The following is a 21,494-nucleotide window of genomic DNA, read 5'->3' as shown; positions in this document are numbered from 1 at the left end:
AAAAGTGGTCAGATGAGAAAGTAATCTTGGACCAGCTTTAGCTGAGAAGGGCCCTAAACCAAACTCATTTCCTGGTTAATTGGGTCAGCCATTCAACTACTGTGGAAAAACAAGATGCAGCCACTACTGCTGTCTTTTCTTCAGCAGCATTATTTTAAGTCTGATACTTCTGCCATGAGGTGTGCTGAGAAGCCCTGCCTGTCAGAGCACCCTAGATGTGCCTACCTGTGTCACCTCCAAGGATGTCCCTTTGGGGGATTTCAGCACCACCCTCCAGCTTCCTGCAGGGTTTGAGCAGTAGCCAGCATCTACCTGCTGACCCTGCCCTGCAGGTTGGGCATGATGTAAAACTGTACATTTTTAGGTAGCTTTCATAATAAACAGGGTTTAGTCAGGCTGGTCAGGCTTAGGGAACCTCTCGGTAGGGAACTGTGTATTCCAGTTTCGAAGATGAGTGCCTGAATTCTACCTACATCATTTTTAACAGGTTCTCTGAAGTCAGCCCTACCTGTAAATGTACCTGAATAATTCAAAATTATGTTTATCCAAAATCAGATAGGAAGTTGACACTGGACAGACAAATGCATGGCCTCCTGTTATGTACTCCTGATGATAATTTTTTTAAAAAGAGAGTGCTAGAAATCAGAAACAGTATAAATACCAAGTTAAATTTGTTGCGTCACTAAACAGCATGTCCAGTTGATATTACTTTTTCTATACAGCTGCTAAGTGCATTTTTCTTTCTTACTGTTTCTAGTACATTATTCATTATGGAAACATAATGAGTGCAAATGTTTCAAATGTTTTAGGATTTTGATTAAGTAAATGGAATTTTCATATGGAACTTCTAATTATAATAACTGATATTTAAATTTCATATAAGACATTTTTTCTACTAAATCTCTTCTGAAAGGAATTACATTACGCTTCACAAAATTTGCTTCTAATAAAGTTAAGTAGACTAATGCAATCTGGAAAATATTTAAAAAAAATCTCACTCTGAAATATTTTGCGTACATCATTGATCAGGAAATTTATGGTAATGTAGTCCATAAACACTTTAAATCCTAACCACTTCTTTTAAACTAAGGTCACTGCCAATAGAAAAATAAAAGTTTTAAAACTTAAATTTAAAATATAAACCATGGAACCCAGCATCTTTCTTCACTCTTTGTCAAGAGTGAAAAAGGAAGGATCTCACAAAAAAAAAGGCATTAAAAATACCACGAATCATACAAACTGCTATTATGTAGATGGGACGAGAAGATGATGGTTTCATGGAAAAAGAACAGGAAACAGCAAAGGTTCAAAACTTGTTATTTTAATACATTTACTTTGTGTAGTATCAATTAAATGCATTTACTACTGGTCTGGAAACAGCTGAACTGTGAGGTAGGAAGCATGTGGTTGACACAAAATGAACACAGGTTAGTGAATACTGGAAAAGAAAGTAAGGAACTATATCCAGCAGGTTTAGTTAATCTGGCCAATTGAGCAATCTACCTGTACGTGAAATCTCTTGTGGACATCTTTCCAGGTAATGCACATTTGAATGAAGAATTTTAACCACTGCTGAAACCAATTAGTCATTATGGACAGCTCAGTGAACACCTCTGTGCACAAGTATGGTCAAAGAGGCAGAATAGTTCTATATTATAGCATTGTTAGGTGACAGCCAACAGCACTTGCTTTGAATGCAGAATCTAATTCTTGTGAAACTTTCTCAGAACCAGAGTGTAATAAAAATAGAAAATAACCAAACCAGGATAATGAACACCAAGGCATGAGAATGATGAGGACAGGTTTACAAGGGAGCTATGAAAAATAATGAAAGGTTTGGAAAATGACTGACTGTCTGTTTCTAATTCTGATGTGTGCTATACAAGATTATACTTAGGTTTATCCCACGTAAATTAAGGAATTTGACTGAAGGGCATTAGTCAGGCGACTGGTGCCTTCTAACTCTCTACAGTCAGTGGAGACTGACAAGTATTTCCAGAAGGCTCTAAGCCCACTTGGGATGTGCATTGTCCTGGAAGAAACTCTTTCACTCCATTAACTACAGAGGAAGCTTTAGTTGTTGCCTCAGTTAAAAGCCTCAAGTTAGATGAGTTGAATCCAGGCCTGAATAGCCATGCAATGCAAATTGAATGTGGATGAATATAAAATTTCTTAAAAAAGATTTTTTTCACTAACCATTGTGCATAATTAGCTACTATACCCTTAGGTGCCTCACTAAATGGTCAAAGAAAAATAAAGTAACACATGTCTGAGAAGAGGTCAGGGCCCACCTGTCATGAAGCAACAGAGGGAAGAAATGTCAGGATCAATGAACATTAGAAACATTGGAAATTTTATGTAAGTCCTCTGCTAAACAGAACATGTGCATACTTCATAAGGCTGCTTGCACTTCAGGCCTGATTCAGGTCTCACTAACATGAATTAGTACTAACTAAGCAACATAAAAACATCAGGGTGGAAAAACGTCTCTTTTCAGAAGTCCCCGTACATAGAATAATTGATGGGACTTATTCTCTCACCCAAGAAGAGTGAGAGATTGAGTTTAGAGATGAATCACTGCTCCTTTGGAGCATAATTATTTCAATCTATATCTTAATCTGACAACCCACATTTAGTGAAATCAGAGTAGATATTTTCAGAGGATGAGTATTGTAGGAGTGTGCCCCTTATGCTCAGTCTGAATCTTCTTAACATTTAAATATTTAATATAGATGAAAAATGAAAATATCAGTATTTATATTTTTAATGAAAAATAAATGGAAAATATTATGCGTGACAGTGTTCCTTTGTTTCTAGCAGTCAGTATTTTTCTTGAAATTTTGAACAAGGATTACATTCCTTAGAACTGAATTACTTTGACAATTCACATCCTCAGTTTGATATTAATTAAAAAAAACCCCTAAAACCATTCACTAGTAACAACTCTCGCATCTGTGATTAACCTATAAGAAAAGTTATAACAAGAATTTCCCACCTGACTAACACAGCTGGCCTGACTGAGCGTGCTCACTGCTCTCATATAGCTCTGATTCCTTGAGCGAAACTTTGGGGAATTGTAGTTTGCAGAGGGATCCAGGTTGTGACCCCCAGGCACGTCACTTGCAGTTTGAAGGTAGCTCTGACTACAAAGGAAAGAGGAAGAAAAAAGGAAAGGGTGTAAAACTACAGATGGAATCAATTAGGACACTAAAACCAGTAATTTTTATGAGACTCACAAATCCATTCCCCAGGGTCCAGATGTCTCTCTGTATAAAGTATCATAGATCTGTTGTAGTCACATGCCTTATCACAAGCAGAGAATCTGTCTGCAGTTCTGCTACCTAGATGATATGAAATTTTAAGTCTTTACTGTATTTAAACATCATCAACCCTCCTGGCTGTTAATGTTGAACTTTACTAAAAGAGAATGTCTAGGTCAACAGGAACAAGAATCAGAGCTAAAGCACAAACCAAAGTAACTAAAAATCTTTCTTCATAGATAAAATCTGCTACTTGTCATCTGGTTTTCATCAGGGTGTTAGGCATCAAGAGACCTTTTATCTTCAAAGGATTGGTATATTTTTACAAAAGATCAAAATATCCCATGTTCAGCTAAAAAAATAGATTAATAAGGTACTCAGAGCAACTGCACAAAGCTCTAGAAATGTTTTTTTTACAGCACTTCTCCCAGTTTGGAGGACTGGGACCTTAACACCACACTGAGCCCCTTACAGTATGCTTTCACTACAAGAGTATATTAGTCTTCATGTTTTATGTTAAATATATTGATTATCTATCATTCCAGGAAAATAAATAAGCCTAAGAACAATACTTTGTTTAAAATACAAAATTTAAAAAAAAAAAAAAAAAAATTAGTTGCAGACAAGGTTTACCAGAGCTCTCAGAACCTCTAAAAATCAGATTTTAGAAGTCATGTGACACTTATCCCTAGACATCAGTGCATAAATTAATATTTCAGAAAATGTTTTGTTTCAGGTAGTAAACAGGCAGTTCTTATATTCATTCCTTAAAGGTAGCTATAACAAAAATGTAGTTTCTGGAAACAATAGATTTGTGCCAGTTGAACATCTGTCAATATTGGCAATACAGTTATTTCAAACTGAGCTGGCAGAGTTACTCAGCCCAGCCGTGGCTGTCACACATGCCCAGGCTGTTGGGAATTTCCCTGTGAAGGGGGAAGCTTCCTTTCTGGAAGGACCAGACCACTCAGTGGATGAGAAAGCCACAGGTTCAACTTCTGGTGCAAAATAAGGCACAAACCAGGATCTTCTTTCTTAGTCTATATTTATCAAAGATTGAGTGTCACCATAGGTTGGTGCTTGAGGAAGGATCCAGCCTTCCTCACTAAGTGGATGCAACCTGAGTTTGGGCTGGATGCAATCCCTGAGGAGCACTTGGGAAGGAATCTCAGACCTTTTATAGTGGCTCCGATTAGAGCAGCAAATAGTGTTGAGGTCCATCTCCCTGGGTGTCCATGTCCTTTGATGTTGGACATGTGATGACCCAGGGTCCCTTCACAATCACCAGCTGCAAGAGCAGATGAGATTTATGGATCCACTCAACCTTATACTTGGGAGATCTGTTCCCAAGCACTTCCACATGTTCTCCCTGACTTGGCCATCTCAGAGTCAACATAGACATAGCCTTGCTTCCTCAGAGCATCTGCCAATGGCTGGGTTATCTGCTCCTCTAAGGCAGGCTGCCACCTTCTTCTTCAATAAAAAAGGACAAGCTTTGTTTTCATCTTGGTGAAAGACAGGCATTTTTTTGAATTCTTAAGAAATTTCCCCAGAGAAAAAACATTTTTTCTTCCTGCCTTTATTCAGTGCCTTCTATGGAATACATCTGTAACCTCACAGCAGAGGTAAACTATGTAGAAACTATGCTATAACTGCTAAAACCAAAATTAAAATGTATGAGATTGATGTAGGCATGTGATCTGAGGTTAATTAAGTCATTACAAAGTGATTTGCAGATTAAGATAGCTGTCTGATAGTGAGTCTAATTTGGTTTTAGATGATGAAAACAAGAACTGTAGCAGCATTTTTTTGTTCCCATAGGTATGAAGACAAATAGATTAGGTAAAGGGGTGTAGAACCTCCCTATCTATATTTAGTTGCTGGATGTAACTAAACCTCCTTTCTTCTATAGGCAGCAGGCTGATAACTGTTACCTGCTTTGTGTCATTCTGATTCTTTGCATATGCTTTACTAAATCTGTCTGGTATTGTTAATTTGGTATTTTTCAAAAGAGTTAGATGAGTCCCATCTGGACCTTCTACTTGTCATCAGGTGGCAAAATCTGGGATTCTGAGTTCAGAAACGGTTTGTGAAAGAGACATTTGAGGTTTCTTCATTAAAACATGGGCCACATTAAGAAAAGATAGAAGCAATAGAATTAAATTATAAATTATAAATTATTTTATAAACTACTTAAGAATTAACTAATTAAAACTGGCTCCTAATAACTGTCTCTTTTGCTAAGTAATGCTCAACAACCTAGTATTTCATTATGCACATAGTGGTTCCTTGTGAGGTATTGCTATCATTAAATACAATCAACAATTTCTAGAGCAATAATTTCTTAGGGAAAGAAGTCCAGTATTCCCTGGTACTGCTAAGCAGCTGAGTTTTGATGGACAAATTTGGACATTACCTGATAGTTAAATAATCTTTCATTTATCAGAGGAGAGCAATTGATTCATAAGACTGTAGCAAAATAAAAGAAATGTTACATATATTAGGCTGTAAAATCAATTTCACATCCATTTGATTAATACTTGGAAATTTTTCTGATAAAAAGAAATGATTAGTTTTCATTTCTAAGATATACATTCAAAGTTATCTTCTAGGATAAATGTGTCAATGGGTGGTAAAAAAGATGACCTTGGTATAAACATGATCCAGAACCAAAATGCCATAGATCCAAAAGTTACAAGGAAAAGTTGCTCTCAAATGTCATTATCTGTTGCTCAAGGAACTTTTGTGCTTGTCAACACTACAAAACACACACCACATGTGACATTGATAAATGCTGGCTTTTTAATGACAACCACTCTATCTAGAAGCTTGGAAACAAAATTCGTGACTTTCATTTCCAAAACACTACAATTTTATCACTTTGATAAAAGAAAATAATTTTTATTTTATGCTCTGTAATAGATGATCTTATATCTCAGCTGATCACTGAAGAAGGGCAAGACAAGCATGAGCACATAAGATGGTTTGACAGTTCATCTCCAGGACCACAGAACAAATACACACATTGACATCAAGGAGGTTTGGTATTATGGAAAAGGTACTATGGAGGAAGAGGATGAGACTAATAGGAAAAATTAAACTGGCATGTCAGTTCTCTGCATTTGCTTTTCCAAAGAGTGGAAATCATAGGAATGGATTCCCCTTTAAAAGTGTTTTTGCCCTCAGGTGTTGCTTTCCATTTTCCATTGGCTTCAGAGGAAGTCCAGGGCAGCTAGGAAGAGGTCTTAAATTTAAGAAGTATCTTAGCTGCAAGCAAGGCTGAAAGCCTAGAGAAACTTTTGGGTATAAGACAGTCCCATGTAATGACCTTGCAGCTTTTGAGAACTTCTACTCTAAAAGCAAAGCTTTAGGACTCCCAGTGAAGATAGCTAAATTTGCAACAGCACTTTCAGCACTCAGCAGATTGCATGAGTGTATTCAGGGAGCACAAAACACTGTATTATAACCACATAAAGTGAGCTACAGCACAGCATGCTTATCTGGGACAGTATATCTGATAGCATATCCAATAACATATCTGGGATAGCATGTCACACTGATAGACAGTGAATGGGAAAGAGGTTAGGCTGCATATTCCATCAGCAAAAAATAGATATAGAATAAGGGAAAAGGCATCAGTTCAAAAAAGAGTTCCTGTTTAGCAGTTTCTAAGAGTCTTGCATCACAGCCTTTCTTTTCTTGCATTTCCCTAGTCTGCAGAAACTCAGACCTCTATATCCAAACCTCATGTGCCCTGCTGTTCCTATCTGAAAGCTGTCCCTTCCTCCAGCCCTAGAACTCTCATTTACCAAAACCCCAAAGTACAGCTCTCCTTCATTCTTGACCAGTTCAGATCCTAATCCTTACTGCTCCGTAGAATCCTCTTAATTCCCAGCTTACAGTTGTCCTGCTCAAGATCTTCCAAAACATCATCACAGAAGCCAGCATTGGGCCACTTATCCTACTTCTTTTCTTTGCAGATTTCAAAAGTACCTTTAACACCTCTACCTGTCAGCAGAGTACAGCTCACCCCTGCTACAGCCATCTAACCCTACTCCCTCACTGGGGACACTGGCTTCCACAAAAGCACAAACTCTTCTCCTGTACAAACTAATGGTTCTTGCCCACATCTCACCAAGAATGAATTTAGGAACAGAATGGTGGAAAATAACTGCTGGAAAATACCCGTTACTTTAGCCCTACAAGCAACAAAATGCACTAAAAAACCAAACCAAACCAAAAAGGGATGATTTTTTACTCTTTTGACTCCAGAAAACAAATTTCCTTCTGTGTTTTGCCATGTCTTGTAACTGTCCTTAATAGGACTCAGTACAGTAAAAACGTAGGAAGAAGTTCAAGTGTATTAGATAATGTTTGTCAAGAGATTTCCAGAGATTGAAGAGCACAGCTACATCTTCTTATCTTTTCCCAATTATGCCATTGTAACAGAAGACTTGTAAAGATATTCAGAACATGTTTTAATGAAAGGAACAATCACGTAAACTAATCCAATAGCTGCAATCAAGCATTAACTAATGATAAGGGAAGGATTTATTTCCTCATCTTTAGACATCCATTTCTTAGGCATCTATTTAGGCATCTATTTCCTCCTCTATTAACTGTATTTTTAAAAGCAGTAAGATGCTTACTTTACTTTATAGACAGTAAATAGCTAACTTTGGGGGTTTTTTCCTGCATTGCATTGTTTTATATAACTTTTGGAAAGTTTATATGACCATGGATAGTGTCTGAAGCAGCCCAACGACTTCAGCGTAGAGTGCTGGGGGCTCTGAGGCATTCCTGCTGTGGTCTGTACCATACAGCTTACACCATTGACTTGACCTATATCACTTTTTGCAGCACTCAGCCCAAGCTTTGTCATCACTGAGTTCAGATGCTTATGAACACCCAGGATGGTTTGTGGTGTGTTTCCTGAAGTCTCTTGTCATTGCTGTATGACAAGTATTACTGTAAGCTAGAATTACAACACTCAGTACTGTATCGTGACTTATGCAACCATTGCATGTTTTGCAGAAGACAAATCTTTTTGCCATTTGGTGAAAAGGTATATATGATAGTAAAACAACATGTTTTCACTTTTTAGGACACCTTGAAATGCCAGATTTAGAGGCTGACATGGTTTTACAGCTTATGGCTAAGCCAGGGTCAAAACAAAACAAAGAAGCCTCCTAAATTATCCCTACAAATTCAGACTCCTGAGCAGCAGTACTTGACAGTCAAGACAACCCTAGTGGGAACATGGGGTGTGTGAGTCCTAAGAAAGGGATCTCTATCACGCTGCTTTTTTTTGCTTTTTTTTTTTTTTACTGTCAGTATTTTATTTTCTAATAAGTGATTGATATTATATACTTTGTCATAAACCTTTGCTCAAAAAAGTATGAACATGATGCCAACAATGCAGCAAATGTCGTACACTTGCCAAGGTCATTTCTTGATCTACTCACATTCAAAATAGTGATCACTCCCCAGAGTACCTGTTCTCTGTCAGATGTTCAGCCACCAGTGCACCCTGGGTTAAGAAGGTACCAAAAGTGAATTAAAATCTTCCTAGGCCTCTAAAAGTTGCAGCAAGAAAGTCACCTCCTTACTCTGAATGGGTCTATCAGGTTTAGTAAGAGCATCAGATATAAAGAAAGTCCATTTTCCATCAAATTAATTTCTGGAATAGTAATATTCTAAGATCGTACTTTTTTATTTCCATGATCATTCCCGCATTTGTGCAAAAATCTGAGAATGAATGGGAACATTGAAGAAAGTACAATCACTTCTGTTTAAATCAGTATATGTAATTCAGAAGTATCATTCTGGGACAAAGAGATAAAATTTGTAAAAGAATTCATCTTGAGCACCTAAAAGGGAGGTGCATTAGGATTAGCAAGGTAGCATAAGTTATCAAAACCTATTTTACGGAGAGATTTGCATTTCAATGGATATTCATTTATCTATCTGGATCTATCTTAACTATGTCTTTGTAGGTACATGAAATAACTCATCGACCAGAATCTAATGATTAAGCTTAGCTAGCAATGTCATTGTATAGCAGCTGCAAGTCATACTGTGTCTCCGTGAATCCCTGCTGAAGTCAATAGAGCTCTGCAAAGGGGCACAGATGTGCCTGCATGCAGGGGAACATTGGGGAACTTAGAATATAGACTATGTCTGATTCTCCCTTCAAAATAGCACAACTGAAAGTACACATAAATCTGGTGAATTTATCTGTAGTGAAGAATTTCTTTTCTAATCTTTGCCAGACTAGAGCTTCTCTTTGATCAGTGATAGATATGAGACTTTGGGCCAAATTAAACTTTTAAGAAGCCTATATTTTTCACCATTGACCCATAGCCTTTTTTTAAAAAGGTGCCTGAAAGATATTGAACATATGATTTATTACAGAAATACATTAGGAAAGAGGTGGAGACTGCCGTTTCTGTCCTTATGAAATGCCTACTAATCACTGGTAGGAGAGAACCTTTCTTGTTGGTAAGTATTTAGGGATTTTGTACAACATGAACCAGAAGAGAATGAGAGGAAATCATCCAGAATAGTTAAACAGTCTGGTGGCTTGATCACTGCTTGCAAAGATACAGAGAATGTAGGCTCAATCAAGCCTGTACTCCAAATCACGCAGAATGTGCATGCAATAAAAAAAGTCTGATGTGGGAAATCTAAACTCAGAGCTATTGTTTGTAAGAGGTGACAGATGTGCACACATAGCTAATCCTAAAAGCCTTGTTCCGATATCCTATTTTGAGTAGCCCTGGAGAGTAGGCCACAAACTGGTCAGCAACAACAAAACTCAGGCAGATGTTATGGCAAAAACTGAGAGGCATTTAAAGCATCATGTATCAGTTCAGGAAATGGATCTAAGGATCTAGGCAGAACTCAAATATTGGTTGTATGTTCCTGAATCCCTTTATGGAACTGAAATATTCATCATTTTCTTCAGGAAGCTATCTGACTTTTGTTTTCTTTTATTTGGTTTTGGTATATATACATGTACACATGCAAAAAAACATAACTAGGCAGAACAAATGTAGACTACAGACCATCAGGACTCACTAAAGCATCAGAACATGAGCTTAATTTAAACATACAAGTAAGTCCATTAGAGACAATAGGTCTTAAGCAAATAAGTGACCTTTTCATGCTGAAGTTGAAGACATTAATGAGACTATGTAAATTCTGTGGAAAAAATAAGAGTTGAATTGGAAGAAGTGAAAATATATACAAGATTTCTGCTTTTTAACCAAAAGCATCTTAATTTTCAAATCACTGCCTGAAAAAGTGTTTCTACACACATACTTTATAGTCTCATTTAGTTTTTATTAAAAGCTAAACAAATGAGAAAGGCAGGTCTTGATCCTTTTCAGATTAAAAGTAAAACTAACATTTGTTGAAAGCAGGAATGAATAAGCACTAGAAACCAGAAACATATTTTCTTTCGGATCTCAGTATTTGTAAGACTGGCCTGAATCTTACTGCATTTTCACTGCCATCTATCACATAATTGCATCTTTCTGACAAAAGCCTGTTTTATTCCTAGGGAGACTCTGCACTTTATTCAGAGCCTTGGGATCCACCTTTCCATCACTAATCCAGGGTAATACATTTCAGCCCTACAACAAAAAGTTGGTATTCACTACAATGAGGCAGGAGATTTGGGCTCAATTACTGCCTGGGTTTCACACTATGCTGCTTCTAAGAGAACAAGGTGCCTAACACTGCTTAAGAGCATTTCCTATTATTCTGCAAAGGAAGAAAGGATGGGCACCATCTTCTGACCCCATAAAAGATACTTCCTAGGTAGCCAGATGACTAGCTGCCCTTCATCAGCATTCCCTCTTAACCCTGTGGACTAATCTAACCCAGATCTTACTGACTGCAGCAGAGAACACTACCACTGTGCCAGTGGCCCACTGATTGCATTATTAGTTGATAAGGCTTTGTAATTAGACCTCAAACTCTCCTCAGTAAATCTCCAATTTCACCCCTCAGAGACTCTGAGTAGATGCTACTACACTATAGGGCCTCAGAAAGCTACTAATGAAGTGTGTAATGAGGCTTTTTAGAGTCAGAAGATTGAGGAAAAAACAAAGATAAATAAAAAGCATATAAAAGATGAGGGTTACTTTTCTAGTGATTTTCCCCATCTTTTTTATTGAAAATATTTCTCGGGAATGGCTTCAAAACGATTCCTAATTTAAAATGCGGAAGAAGAGTTAATGGTAAATTGAAGTTTACCATTAAATATTAACAGAGGCTTGCATCACTAGTGTGCAGCAATGGATAGCATTGAAATAGGACATTAATTTCTCCAGCAAGGATGCTCTGCTTAAACTCTTAATCAATTACGTTTTTGCAGCACACCCACTCCTCCACATGTGCATGCTTACCTACAGCCTGCATTATCAAAACTTCTTTTTGTACTATCTGCTCACATGCCTTCCTGTCTGCTTACCCATCAGCTTAAGGTATCTGGACTATCAGCTGCCACAGTAAAGTCTGCCATTAAAGGTTCACAAAACAAAAGTACACATTGCTGTCACTGATTTTGTTTTGTTGTAGTTTAACCTATTTCATCTTCATTTTTGCAGCATCTAGTTTCCCATGAGTCACTTCAGAGCATAATGGAAAACTTCAGCACAGCACGACTATTCATTTGCGTGAGTGATACCAGTTTGATCTTCAAATAGAATGTGTTAACTTTCGGCTAAATGCTATTGTTATCCCTTTTCACTAAATGGTTAGACAGTTTTCAGAGTCTTTTGCAATACTTTAAAAAGGAGATACTGAAAATGGAACTTGCTATTTCTACAGTGCTATCCTGTTCATTATATAATCAGTATATTAAGTACTCTTTTCCTGAAAACAAGAAGCACCAAATAACCAGAATATTATCTTCAGTAATAAAAATGCTTTTCCATCACATTGACCTCTTTTCAGCTTTCCTTTCTGGATCCCAGTGTCTCTGATGCTTCCATCTATTGGCTTTACTTGTTTTTGTCACAGAGAAATGACATGTACTAGGTTGGAAGGACACCGTTACAAATCACATGGCTCAGTCTTTCTCCCAGGATTGCACAAAACTTATTTAGGACAGATGTTCCCTTTGTTTCAGCTACTGGTTCCATAAACTGTTCAGCTATTTTGACCTTTACTGTAAATGAAAATACCTAGCAGCATGTCTACCTTCTACAAGCTACCTTCTGCAAACTACCTTCTAACACAGTTTAACTCCATCCCCAGCAGCATCACAGCACAGCAGAGAAAAGTGGACTGAATTGGAAGGGCTTGCATTTCACCTCCAGAAGACCTATATTTGTTCATAGAATACCAAAACTGACATCTGAAAAATTTCGTATGTCTAATCAAAATGCCAAATAAAAAATATTTTTTTTCTCCTGGGACTACTGGGAGTCAAGATAATTTCCACAATAAATGGGATTGCTGGCACTGTTCCAAGAAAGCAAAAAGTTGGAAAGGAAGCAAATTCAAGTATGTGTCCTATCTCCACCACAGCAAGCCTTATTGCATTATATTTCACTCAAATGCAATTTCATAAAAATAATAAATTATACTGGCCTTCAACTTGATGTTATAGGACTAAGTAGTGCAACATACTATTTAGTTTGAAACAGCATTCACACTGAAATAATTGAAATGAATTTATCTTCAGTCAGTAATGTAGATATTTAGGCACATTTAATTTTTGAGAAATACAGCAAAACTTCAGTTCACTTAGGCTACAGCTATACTCAGAAACAAGCTAGGTCTGTTACCTGACCCTTTGGCCAACTGACTTGTATGCTTAAACTTCCTTATCCTATAGGGAGGGCAGATGCATCCAACAGGGTTAGTCCCTGAAGCATGCCTGGGCACTATCTAGAGGAGAGCCAGGTGGCCTAGGCAGAGAGCAGGCTGAGGATCATCCTGGCTGTACTGGCAGTTTGACAGAGGTGGTGATCAGATGATGGTGGTTGGATATATGCCCTGCTTCTGCTGTCTGCGCAAACCAGCAGTGGCAGACCCTGCACTTCTTTTTTATTCCCGCTCAGAGTAAAATATAGTCCTTTCCAAGAGTAACTTAAAAGAAATTATTTCAGAATTTTAATGCTTCTTTTAAATCAGTTACATTTACCTATTTGTATGTTGTTAAATAAAATCATTTATTCAGATACAAATATGAATTTTTATTGTTTATGAATTTTTAATGTTCAATTTGCTGAATCTTTGAGCAACACAAACCGACAAAATATGGGATTACTTCTGTCAAGGTAGAAACAGAATTTAAATGGAAAAGAACTCCTTGCAAAGATGCCTGATAAAACTTAGAGGAGAAACATGCACACAGAAGTCTGTTGAAGGTTAAGTAAAGGCTTTTCTAATTTTCATTTTATCCTATTCAGGATAGCGATAGCAAACTAGGTTTATTCTTATAAAATCCACCTACATACGTTTTGCAGCCAATGCATGTTTTTACACCGCCAAAATTATAAATATTCAGTTTTTATTACAGGATTACTGGTGCTCTGTCAAACCTCAGTTCTGAGCTCTTCTGTCACCCAAGCAGAGGACTAAGAGAGTATAAGCCCCATTTTATTTCTGTGCATTAGCTCCCTCCTTCCTGATAAACAAGCTAAAAAGCCAGCTAATGCAGCTGACATCTTGAATTATGTAATTTCTCGTAATACATACCAGAAATGCTATTCAGCCCTGCTATACATGCAGGAATGCTGTTCCAAACATTGGCTTCTGGCTCAGCAGCACGATCAGTGGTACAAAGAGTACTCGGCATGCAGTGGGGATTACCGAGCTGTGCCAGAGGAGGAAGGAAGACTCTATAACCATCATCCCTTGCTACAACCTTCATAGAAATCACAGACATAGAAGGTAACCACAGTGACAGGGAGATGGAGACATACTGGGAGAAGATGGCTTGTGGTGAAAACCCAGGTTTAGGATCAGCGCTTTGTATTCCTGTCAGACAAGAAATTTTCTGTCTGCTTTAAGACTGCTGAAATTCACAGATTTTTGCAAGAAAGACATACAAGAACCAGAATAGTTGTCACATTTCTGCCTGAAGTTCACTAGAAAAAAAAGTGTGTATGTTAGGCTGGCAGATTCAAGGTGCTGCCCCTCAGTTTAAGGGAAAACCGAGGATTTAAAAGATATCTGTCAGCAGCAGCCTGGCTGCTCAATTATTCCTAGTGCAGTGTTTGTGACAAATTCTCAACAGAGCCCCTAATAATATTTCACAGTATTACAAAAAGCTTCCTCCTTTTCCGACTCCAGTTCATGGTAACTATGCCATTAAATCCTTTGGGACCATGAACAGGCACAGCTGTCAATCCTAGAATACTGCATCAGCATCACACTCATGTTTTAATCAATTATATTTTGAGCAGTATTTTCAATACATGGAAAACTGACAGAAGACACAACATTTAGTACTGGCCTACTAATAACCACCTGCCTTCAGGATTTAACAGATCAGAAAGACTTTTTTTCTTGAAACATATTCTTTGTTTGAATACGTATGTATGTCTCGGTGCTGTCTGGATCTCTTTATAAGCTGTAGGTGTCTAGGGCAGGCACTGAGACCTGCTGCTCACAGGAAAATTTGTGCTGTTATCTACATTCACTTGTGGGAGGCTGTCCTGTTTTCAGCTGGGATAAAGTTAATTTTTGTTGAGCTGGGAAGGGGCACAGCTGGAGTTCCAGACCTGGATTGGCTATCAGAGTATTCCATATCATGTGACATTATGCTCAGTGTATAAGGAGGCAGGTTCTCTCTCGCTTCTGTGTTTGTGATGGTGGGATCTTCATTATTTCGGGATTGCTGGACCGGAGCGGGCTGGGTATCACTTGGTGGTTAGTGAGCAAGCGCATTGTACTTTACCTATTTGTACTTCCTATTATTGTTATTGTTTTGTTTTATTACCATCACTAAACTGGTTTTTATCTCAACCTACAGGTCTCCTTTTGACCCTTCCCTATTTCCTGGGCTGGAGGCGGGGAGGGTGAGCAACCAGCTGCGTGGTGTTTGGCTGCCAGCCAAGTTCAAATCATGACAGAGGACCAACCATAGCTGAAAACATAAACCAGAATAGTATATATTTTATTTGGTACTTGAAAAGTTAGAACTGTCTCTGAGAAAATATTTAAGTCTGTGGTACTACAATGGATATGACATACCCTCCAAAACAGGATGACTGCATCCAAACTGCCTTCTGTGAATGATCCCTGGCCTATACCAATGACCAGAACTTGGCCAGGCAGTGGCTGGAACAGTGCTAATAGACCCAGGCAACAAGTCTGCAAGGGACCACTCCACAACCTTGTCAGTGTACATGGTCAGGTTTCTGTACTCAGGTCTGTGTTCTGGAAATGTTTAATTTACCATCAGGAAGACATCTGGTTGATGTGCGGAAGTCTGACAAAGTCACCTGTCTCCTCTTTTCCTGTTGCCTCCAGAAGGGTCATTCTTAGTAAGCCACAGACATTAGATCACTCTCCCTTAGCACATCTTATCCCACAAGGATAATTGCCCTTTTGCAACACCCACAGCTTTCAGATCCATTTATGAGAAAATACAAGACTAAAGAATTCGCAACACATGTCTCCAACATGGCTCAGAAATTATGGGCTTCTCATTCTGAAAGGTTTCTGCTCCCACTGACACATGCTCACAAGCTGAAAATTAACCACCTTTTTTGTTTTCTGTGGACTTTCAAAATTTGAACTGAACCAATTGATGCAGCCAGCATGCCTCAAACCCAAAATTCAGCACAGATACAATGATTGAGGATATAAAAAATTCAAATGTTACTTCCAACCACTGTCATTAAGAGCTCATAATTTCGTCTTTGGAAATCAGCCAGGTACAGGTTTGCCAGCAATACTTACATTACAGACCATGTTTTCATCATTGAAACTAATATTCTAGCAAGTCCTTCAGATTCACGTTCAGAATTTGTCTCAGTTACCTAAACATAGGTCTCTGACACTCTTTGAGATGCCATTAGGTATCCTGCCTGGATTTTAGTTGCCAATCGAGAGCAGAGACCTGTCAGTCTTGTTTCATGGTATCTCAGAAGCCTTACAGCAGCTCATGGTACAGACTCCTTTGTGCATCTGAATTGAGCCTACAGAGATGCATGAGTAAGCTATACAAAACTACAGAGTTGTAAAATGTTCTCTTCAATAATAGTGAAAGTTGATGGGTTTCTTCCAGATTGCAAGCTAAATAATTCAATTTAATTAAACCAAAAAGATTTTTGCCTAAGGTTTTTGTTTTATTTTATGAAAAGGTGAGTCACTTTGGTATACTATGCATGGTATTACCTACAGAACAATAAACAACTTTTGATCAAAGGTTGCACTCTTAATTTCTTCATTTTATGCATTTCTTCCAGGCAAAAAGATCAATTTTCTATGCCGTGAGAAACACCCAGTCACATTAATTGAAGCTTCAGATTTGAAATCAGGTACCACTCTGAAACTGTCTTCAGGAGTATACTTAGAGTTTAGTTATAAAATGATTGAGAGGATAAAATGGAGAGAAAAATAAAGATCTATTTGAAAACCTATATAACTGCATATTTTCTTACAGTTTTAAAATTTGCTTTAGTTATTTAATAGATCATATTGTAGGTAGTATGAATGAAAAAAACCCTCAGTCAAACAAAATCCTCCACAATGTGTTTAAATACACAGCTGATACACAAAGCATTGTACCGATAAAGAAGGTGTGAGATGCCCAATATATGATACAATTATATATTTGTTATTATAGCTAGTATAGAATATATTTTCTATTTCAGAGAAAGCAATGAAATAACAAAGACTTATAATATAAAACAATCCTTCTAGAGAAGAAATATTCAGAATTTTAAAATTTTGATAAAAATATAGCTATATTTCTTTCAGTAAATATAACAAACTCTTTCTGAAGTAGCAGGTTTATTATATGAATGGAGGAAGATGGCAGTTTTTCATCCAGTAATCACAAGAAACTGGCTAATTTAAAACAAAGACTCAAAAGTTAGCTTTTTAACTACAGTATCATATTTTCTCATGGATACTAACCACTATCAGTAAGACACAAAGAAAAATTACCCAAGTCATGGCAACTTTCAAAAAGGTGTATAACATGGTATAGTGAAACTTACTTTTGATGATCTCCCAGTGGTCTCTGTCCAATGGATTTTAATAGCGACTCTGGTCGTACTGTTAATTTTGGTGATGTCTTGGGGCTAGTATCAGAGTCTCCACTTTCTTCATCTCCCATGGCCTTAATATAGCTCCCACTTCTCATTCTTCTGCAGGGGATCTCTTCATCTTTCCCACCAGCTGGGTATCCTCCCCATTCATCCTGAGGTACCTAATGGAGACCATAAAACACACACATGAAATGTGCATTTATTTTTCATATACTTAAATACTTCCTTCAATTTTTCATTTTACAAAGACAAGTAATGAATTTTTTATTCTTCAGAAACAGATCACTTAGAAAGACATTTCTAAGGTTCCCAAATGATTTGGCAATTTAATTCCAACTTCAAGATTGGAAATTTTCCATTTATAAATGTTGGAACCTAAGGAACAATCAAGTCATGGTTTGTGAGCTGAGCTGCAATATTTATTTGTAGACATGCTTTAAATTGCAGGAAGGAGCTTAGCTCAACCTCTTAAAAGTTTACACACAGGTTTCCAGCTGATAAACAGTAAGTTGATCAGGTGTCTCAGACCTAAAACTCAATGAAAACTGAGCACTTTAAAGTCTTTTACCAATTCTCCTTATACGGGCCTTTGGCTGCTTTTCAGGAAGGTGGATGAAGTATTTAAATTAAACTAAGCTGTAATTTTGGCATAAATGGATAGGATTCTGATTTAGGGCAAACTTTTGTGAAAAAAAAAATGTGGCAATTTGACGTTTTTCTTAGTTAGAAACTGAAAAATAATTCATAGAGATTCTAAAATATCAGGAACATAGCCAGTTAATTATTAATACATTTTGTTGAAGCTGCTTTCATGCAGTTGATGTGGTTTTTCAAATAATAAGATTGGTAGTCAGATAATCCACAGCTGGTGGATGGATAGCTCTCTGCACCACAAATTGGAGAGAATTGAGCAGGAATATTCCAATCCAAAGTGAAATCAGCCTTCTTTTAAGATTTATGGTTAAATTCAGCAAGACTGTCTCTGCCAGTATTGCTCATTCTTTGCTTTTTGTTTAATCTTCCAAGGTGCTGAGTCCTCTGGTCCTAATCCAGAAACACACTTAAGCATTTGCTTAACTTGAAGTATATAAGCAACTCTCTGAAATCCATTATAATGACTCATGGTTAAAAAGAAGGATGTGACAGAGTACACCAGTGGACCAGGACTGATGTACTTGGCAGCATCAAATCCTTGATCAACATAATGACTTCATATATATTAAACAGTGCAATGACATTATTTACCAATATACTATAAATCTGAAATTCCAGTTAAACATATACTGAGGACTTTCTGCAAACCAGGATGTCTAATAAAGACTTTCAAGTCATATCTGAGACCTTCTACAGACAGTTCACTACAGAGCTGAAGAAAATGCTCCCATTGGTTCGAGCAGTCTTGGAGATCAGATTTAAATAAGATCTGCCTGTCATCTTTACTGCCCTTTCAGGGTACATGAATTAGCCACACACCAAGTGAATGGACCTAGAGCTTTGAGTCCCAAAAAGGATTTAAGGAGGAAATGCAGTTTTAAAAGAGGGTGAACAAGTAAAGATAGAGATATTAAATTAAAGAAGCAAGATCAGGAGAGAAAAAAAGAGAGACTGAAGATGAAGTCAGATAAGAAGAGATGAAACAGATCGCACAGATCCCCAGTGGGATGGCGAAGAGAAAATAAGGTGCAGGGGTTGAGACAAGGACAGGGAGGGCTTATGCACTAATTATGGTCAAGAAAAAAAAGACATCTATTTAATTTGAACACCACCACCACTACTAATTTACCAATCAAACAGAGTAGGACCATATCTTAAAAACACCTTCCCCCCCACCCTGCCCTTCTTCCTGGGCTCAGCTTTACTCCTGATTTCTCTACCTCCTTCCCCTGAGAGGTGCAGGGGGATGGGGAATGGGAGTTGTGGCCAGTTCATCACCCATTGTTTCTACCGCTCCTTCCTCCTCAGGGGGGGGACTCCTTACACTCCTCCCCTGCTCCAGCATGGGGTCACTCTCATGGGAGACAGTCCTCCATGAACTTCTCCAACATGAGTCCTTCTCACAGGCTGCATCTCTTCACAAACTGCTCTAGCGTGGGTCCTTCCCGTGGGCTGCAGTCCTCCCAGCAACAGACTGCTCCAGTGCGGGTTTCTCTCAGTCCTGGCCTTCTTCGGGCAGAGCCACCTGCTCCACGGGTGACGTCCATGGGCTGCAGGGGCACAGCCAGCCCTCTCCCCACGGGCTGCAGGGGAGTCTCTGCTCCAGTGCACTTCCCCCCCTCCTTCTTCACTCACCTTGTTGTCTGCATAGGTATTTCTCTCACATCTCACTCCTCTCCTTACTGCAGGTTTTCCCCTTCTTAAATATGTTATCACAGAGGCACAGTCACCATTGCTAATTGGCCCAGCCTTGGTGCAAAGGTGGGTCTGACTTGGAGCTGGGGGAGCTTTGAAAAAGCTTCTCACCAGATCCACCTCTGTAGCCCACTGCCCTGCTACCAAACCCCCACCACACACACACAAATGCAACACACATGGGCCCACTGCAAACTATACTGTTCAATTTTCTGTACTAAAGCTGAATTATTATGTTCAGTCTTAATATTATTTTTTCAAAAACTCATAACTTTTTCATAGAATAATTATTTTGGTTTGAAATCACTTCATTTTAGCTCAAAGATAATTAGATAGAAAGTTTAAAAATACATTGATCAATAACACTTTACTTACACAAATGCAAAAAATTATTAGTTTCTCAACTTTCTTTTATCTGAAATTCTATGTTCAAATAACTAGATAATGACTGGATTTAAATGAGTAAACATAGGCTTATTTGTTGATTGAAGTTGAAATCTTACTTTAAAAGATAGGAATGACTGATTTTTTACATTAAAGTATCTAAAAAATTAAGTTTCTTCACTGTGATAAGGAGCTTCATGAGGACAAATCTTACAGTTATGTGCCTTACTATTTTTGTTGATTACATTTCTTTTGCTTTCTGAATTCATAAGTTAAATGAATTCACATAAAAGCTAAAAACTGAAGAGGCCCTGCTCCATTTGTGCTTGTGATGTACAAAATACACCAAGAATTCCTTTCTAATCAGAGTAACTCATTGACTATCACAGAAGCATTTATGGTTGAAAAACATATTCACAATTAAAATATGTCATTTTTTACCCTTCAGCCATTCAAAGGAGCAGAATACAATGAACACAGGGAAAATGTTTCTGGAGCCTGGCAAGCAAATTTGGCAATGTGTTCTCTTAGGTTACACGCAGAGTGTAGGAAAACAGCTGGAGTCCTTTTGCTGTCTTCAAAGACCAACGAAAGGGCCCTTAACAATGTTTTTCCTCATGGACTGAGAATAAAAGCAAAATTTGAGTCACAGTTTAGCTTGGTTCATCATTTACTTTAGCTGAAAGGTTAAATACTTGGAAAAATCTTTCCAAATCCAGGCCATCTCAGACCCCAACATAGCTTTAAAGAAAAGCAGAAGAATTATAATAATGCAGGAAAGATTTTTATTTTGAAATATTAACAAAAATATTTAACAGCATGCGTGAGGGTCATTAAATGCATATTTTCTAAAACATGAAAAGGGCTTTGCAGCTTGCAGAAATGCTTTCTTACAATAGTTACCAGCCCCTGAAATTCCCATCTGCAGGGCTTGCAGCTGCTAATTGGGAATAATTACCCTAATTAACTACTTGCATATAGTGATGAGTGCTGATATTTATAACGTCTAAAAAGGCCTTCCTCCTGTTCTAGATGTTAACATGAATCTTTGTATATGCAGTTTCTATCCACATAGGAATTAGACTGCATATTACCATATGAATTTCCTTTTGTAAGAACAACGAGCTGACAAGGTCTAGATCTTTTAATTTAATTCTGTCACTGGCTGCTGATTTGGTTGTAACTATTACAGAGAATGATGAGTCTCTTTCATAAATTTCATGCACTGTTGCTGTGAGGAGCACAACCAAGTTCAGGA

The 21,494-nt window shown here is 37.8% G+C and overlaps 1 protein-coding gene across 1 annotated transcript in view; it reads right to left on the bottom strand.

The window, feature by feature from the left end:
* Positions 1-21,494, bottom strand: part of DLGAP2 (DLG associated protein 2) — an 84,537-nt gene that overhangs the window by 50,065 nt on the left and 12,978 nt on the right. Inside the window, exons 2-3 of the mRNA XM_074864711.1 lie at positions 17,453-17,664; positions 2,996-3,143 (exon numbers count right to left, since the gene is read on the bottom strand). Of these exons, the coding sequence (XP_074720812.1) occupies positions 2,996-3,143; positions 17,453-17,664 (360 nt within the window). The remainder of the gene's footprint in view (positions 1-2,995; positions 3,144-17,452; positions 17,665-21,494) is intronic.

Source organism: Strix uralensis, chromosome 3, assembly GCF_047716275.1.
Source record: "Strix uralensis isolate ZFMK-TIS-50842 chromosome 3, bStrUra1, whole genome shotgun sequence".
In the NCBI taxonomy this organism is placed as follows: domain Eukaryota; kingdom Metazoa; phylum Chordata; class Aves; order Strigiformes; family Strigidae; genus Strix; species Strix uralensis.
The sequence above is the reverse complement of the archived record's forward strand: the minus strand, read 5'-3'. Positions and strand labels throughout refer to the sequence as shown.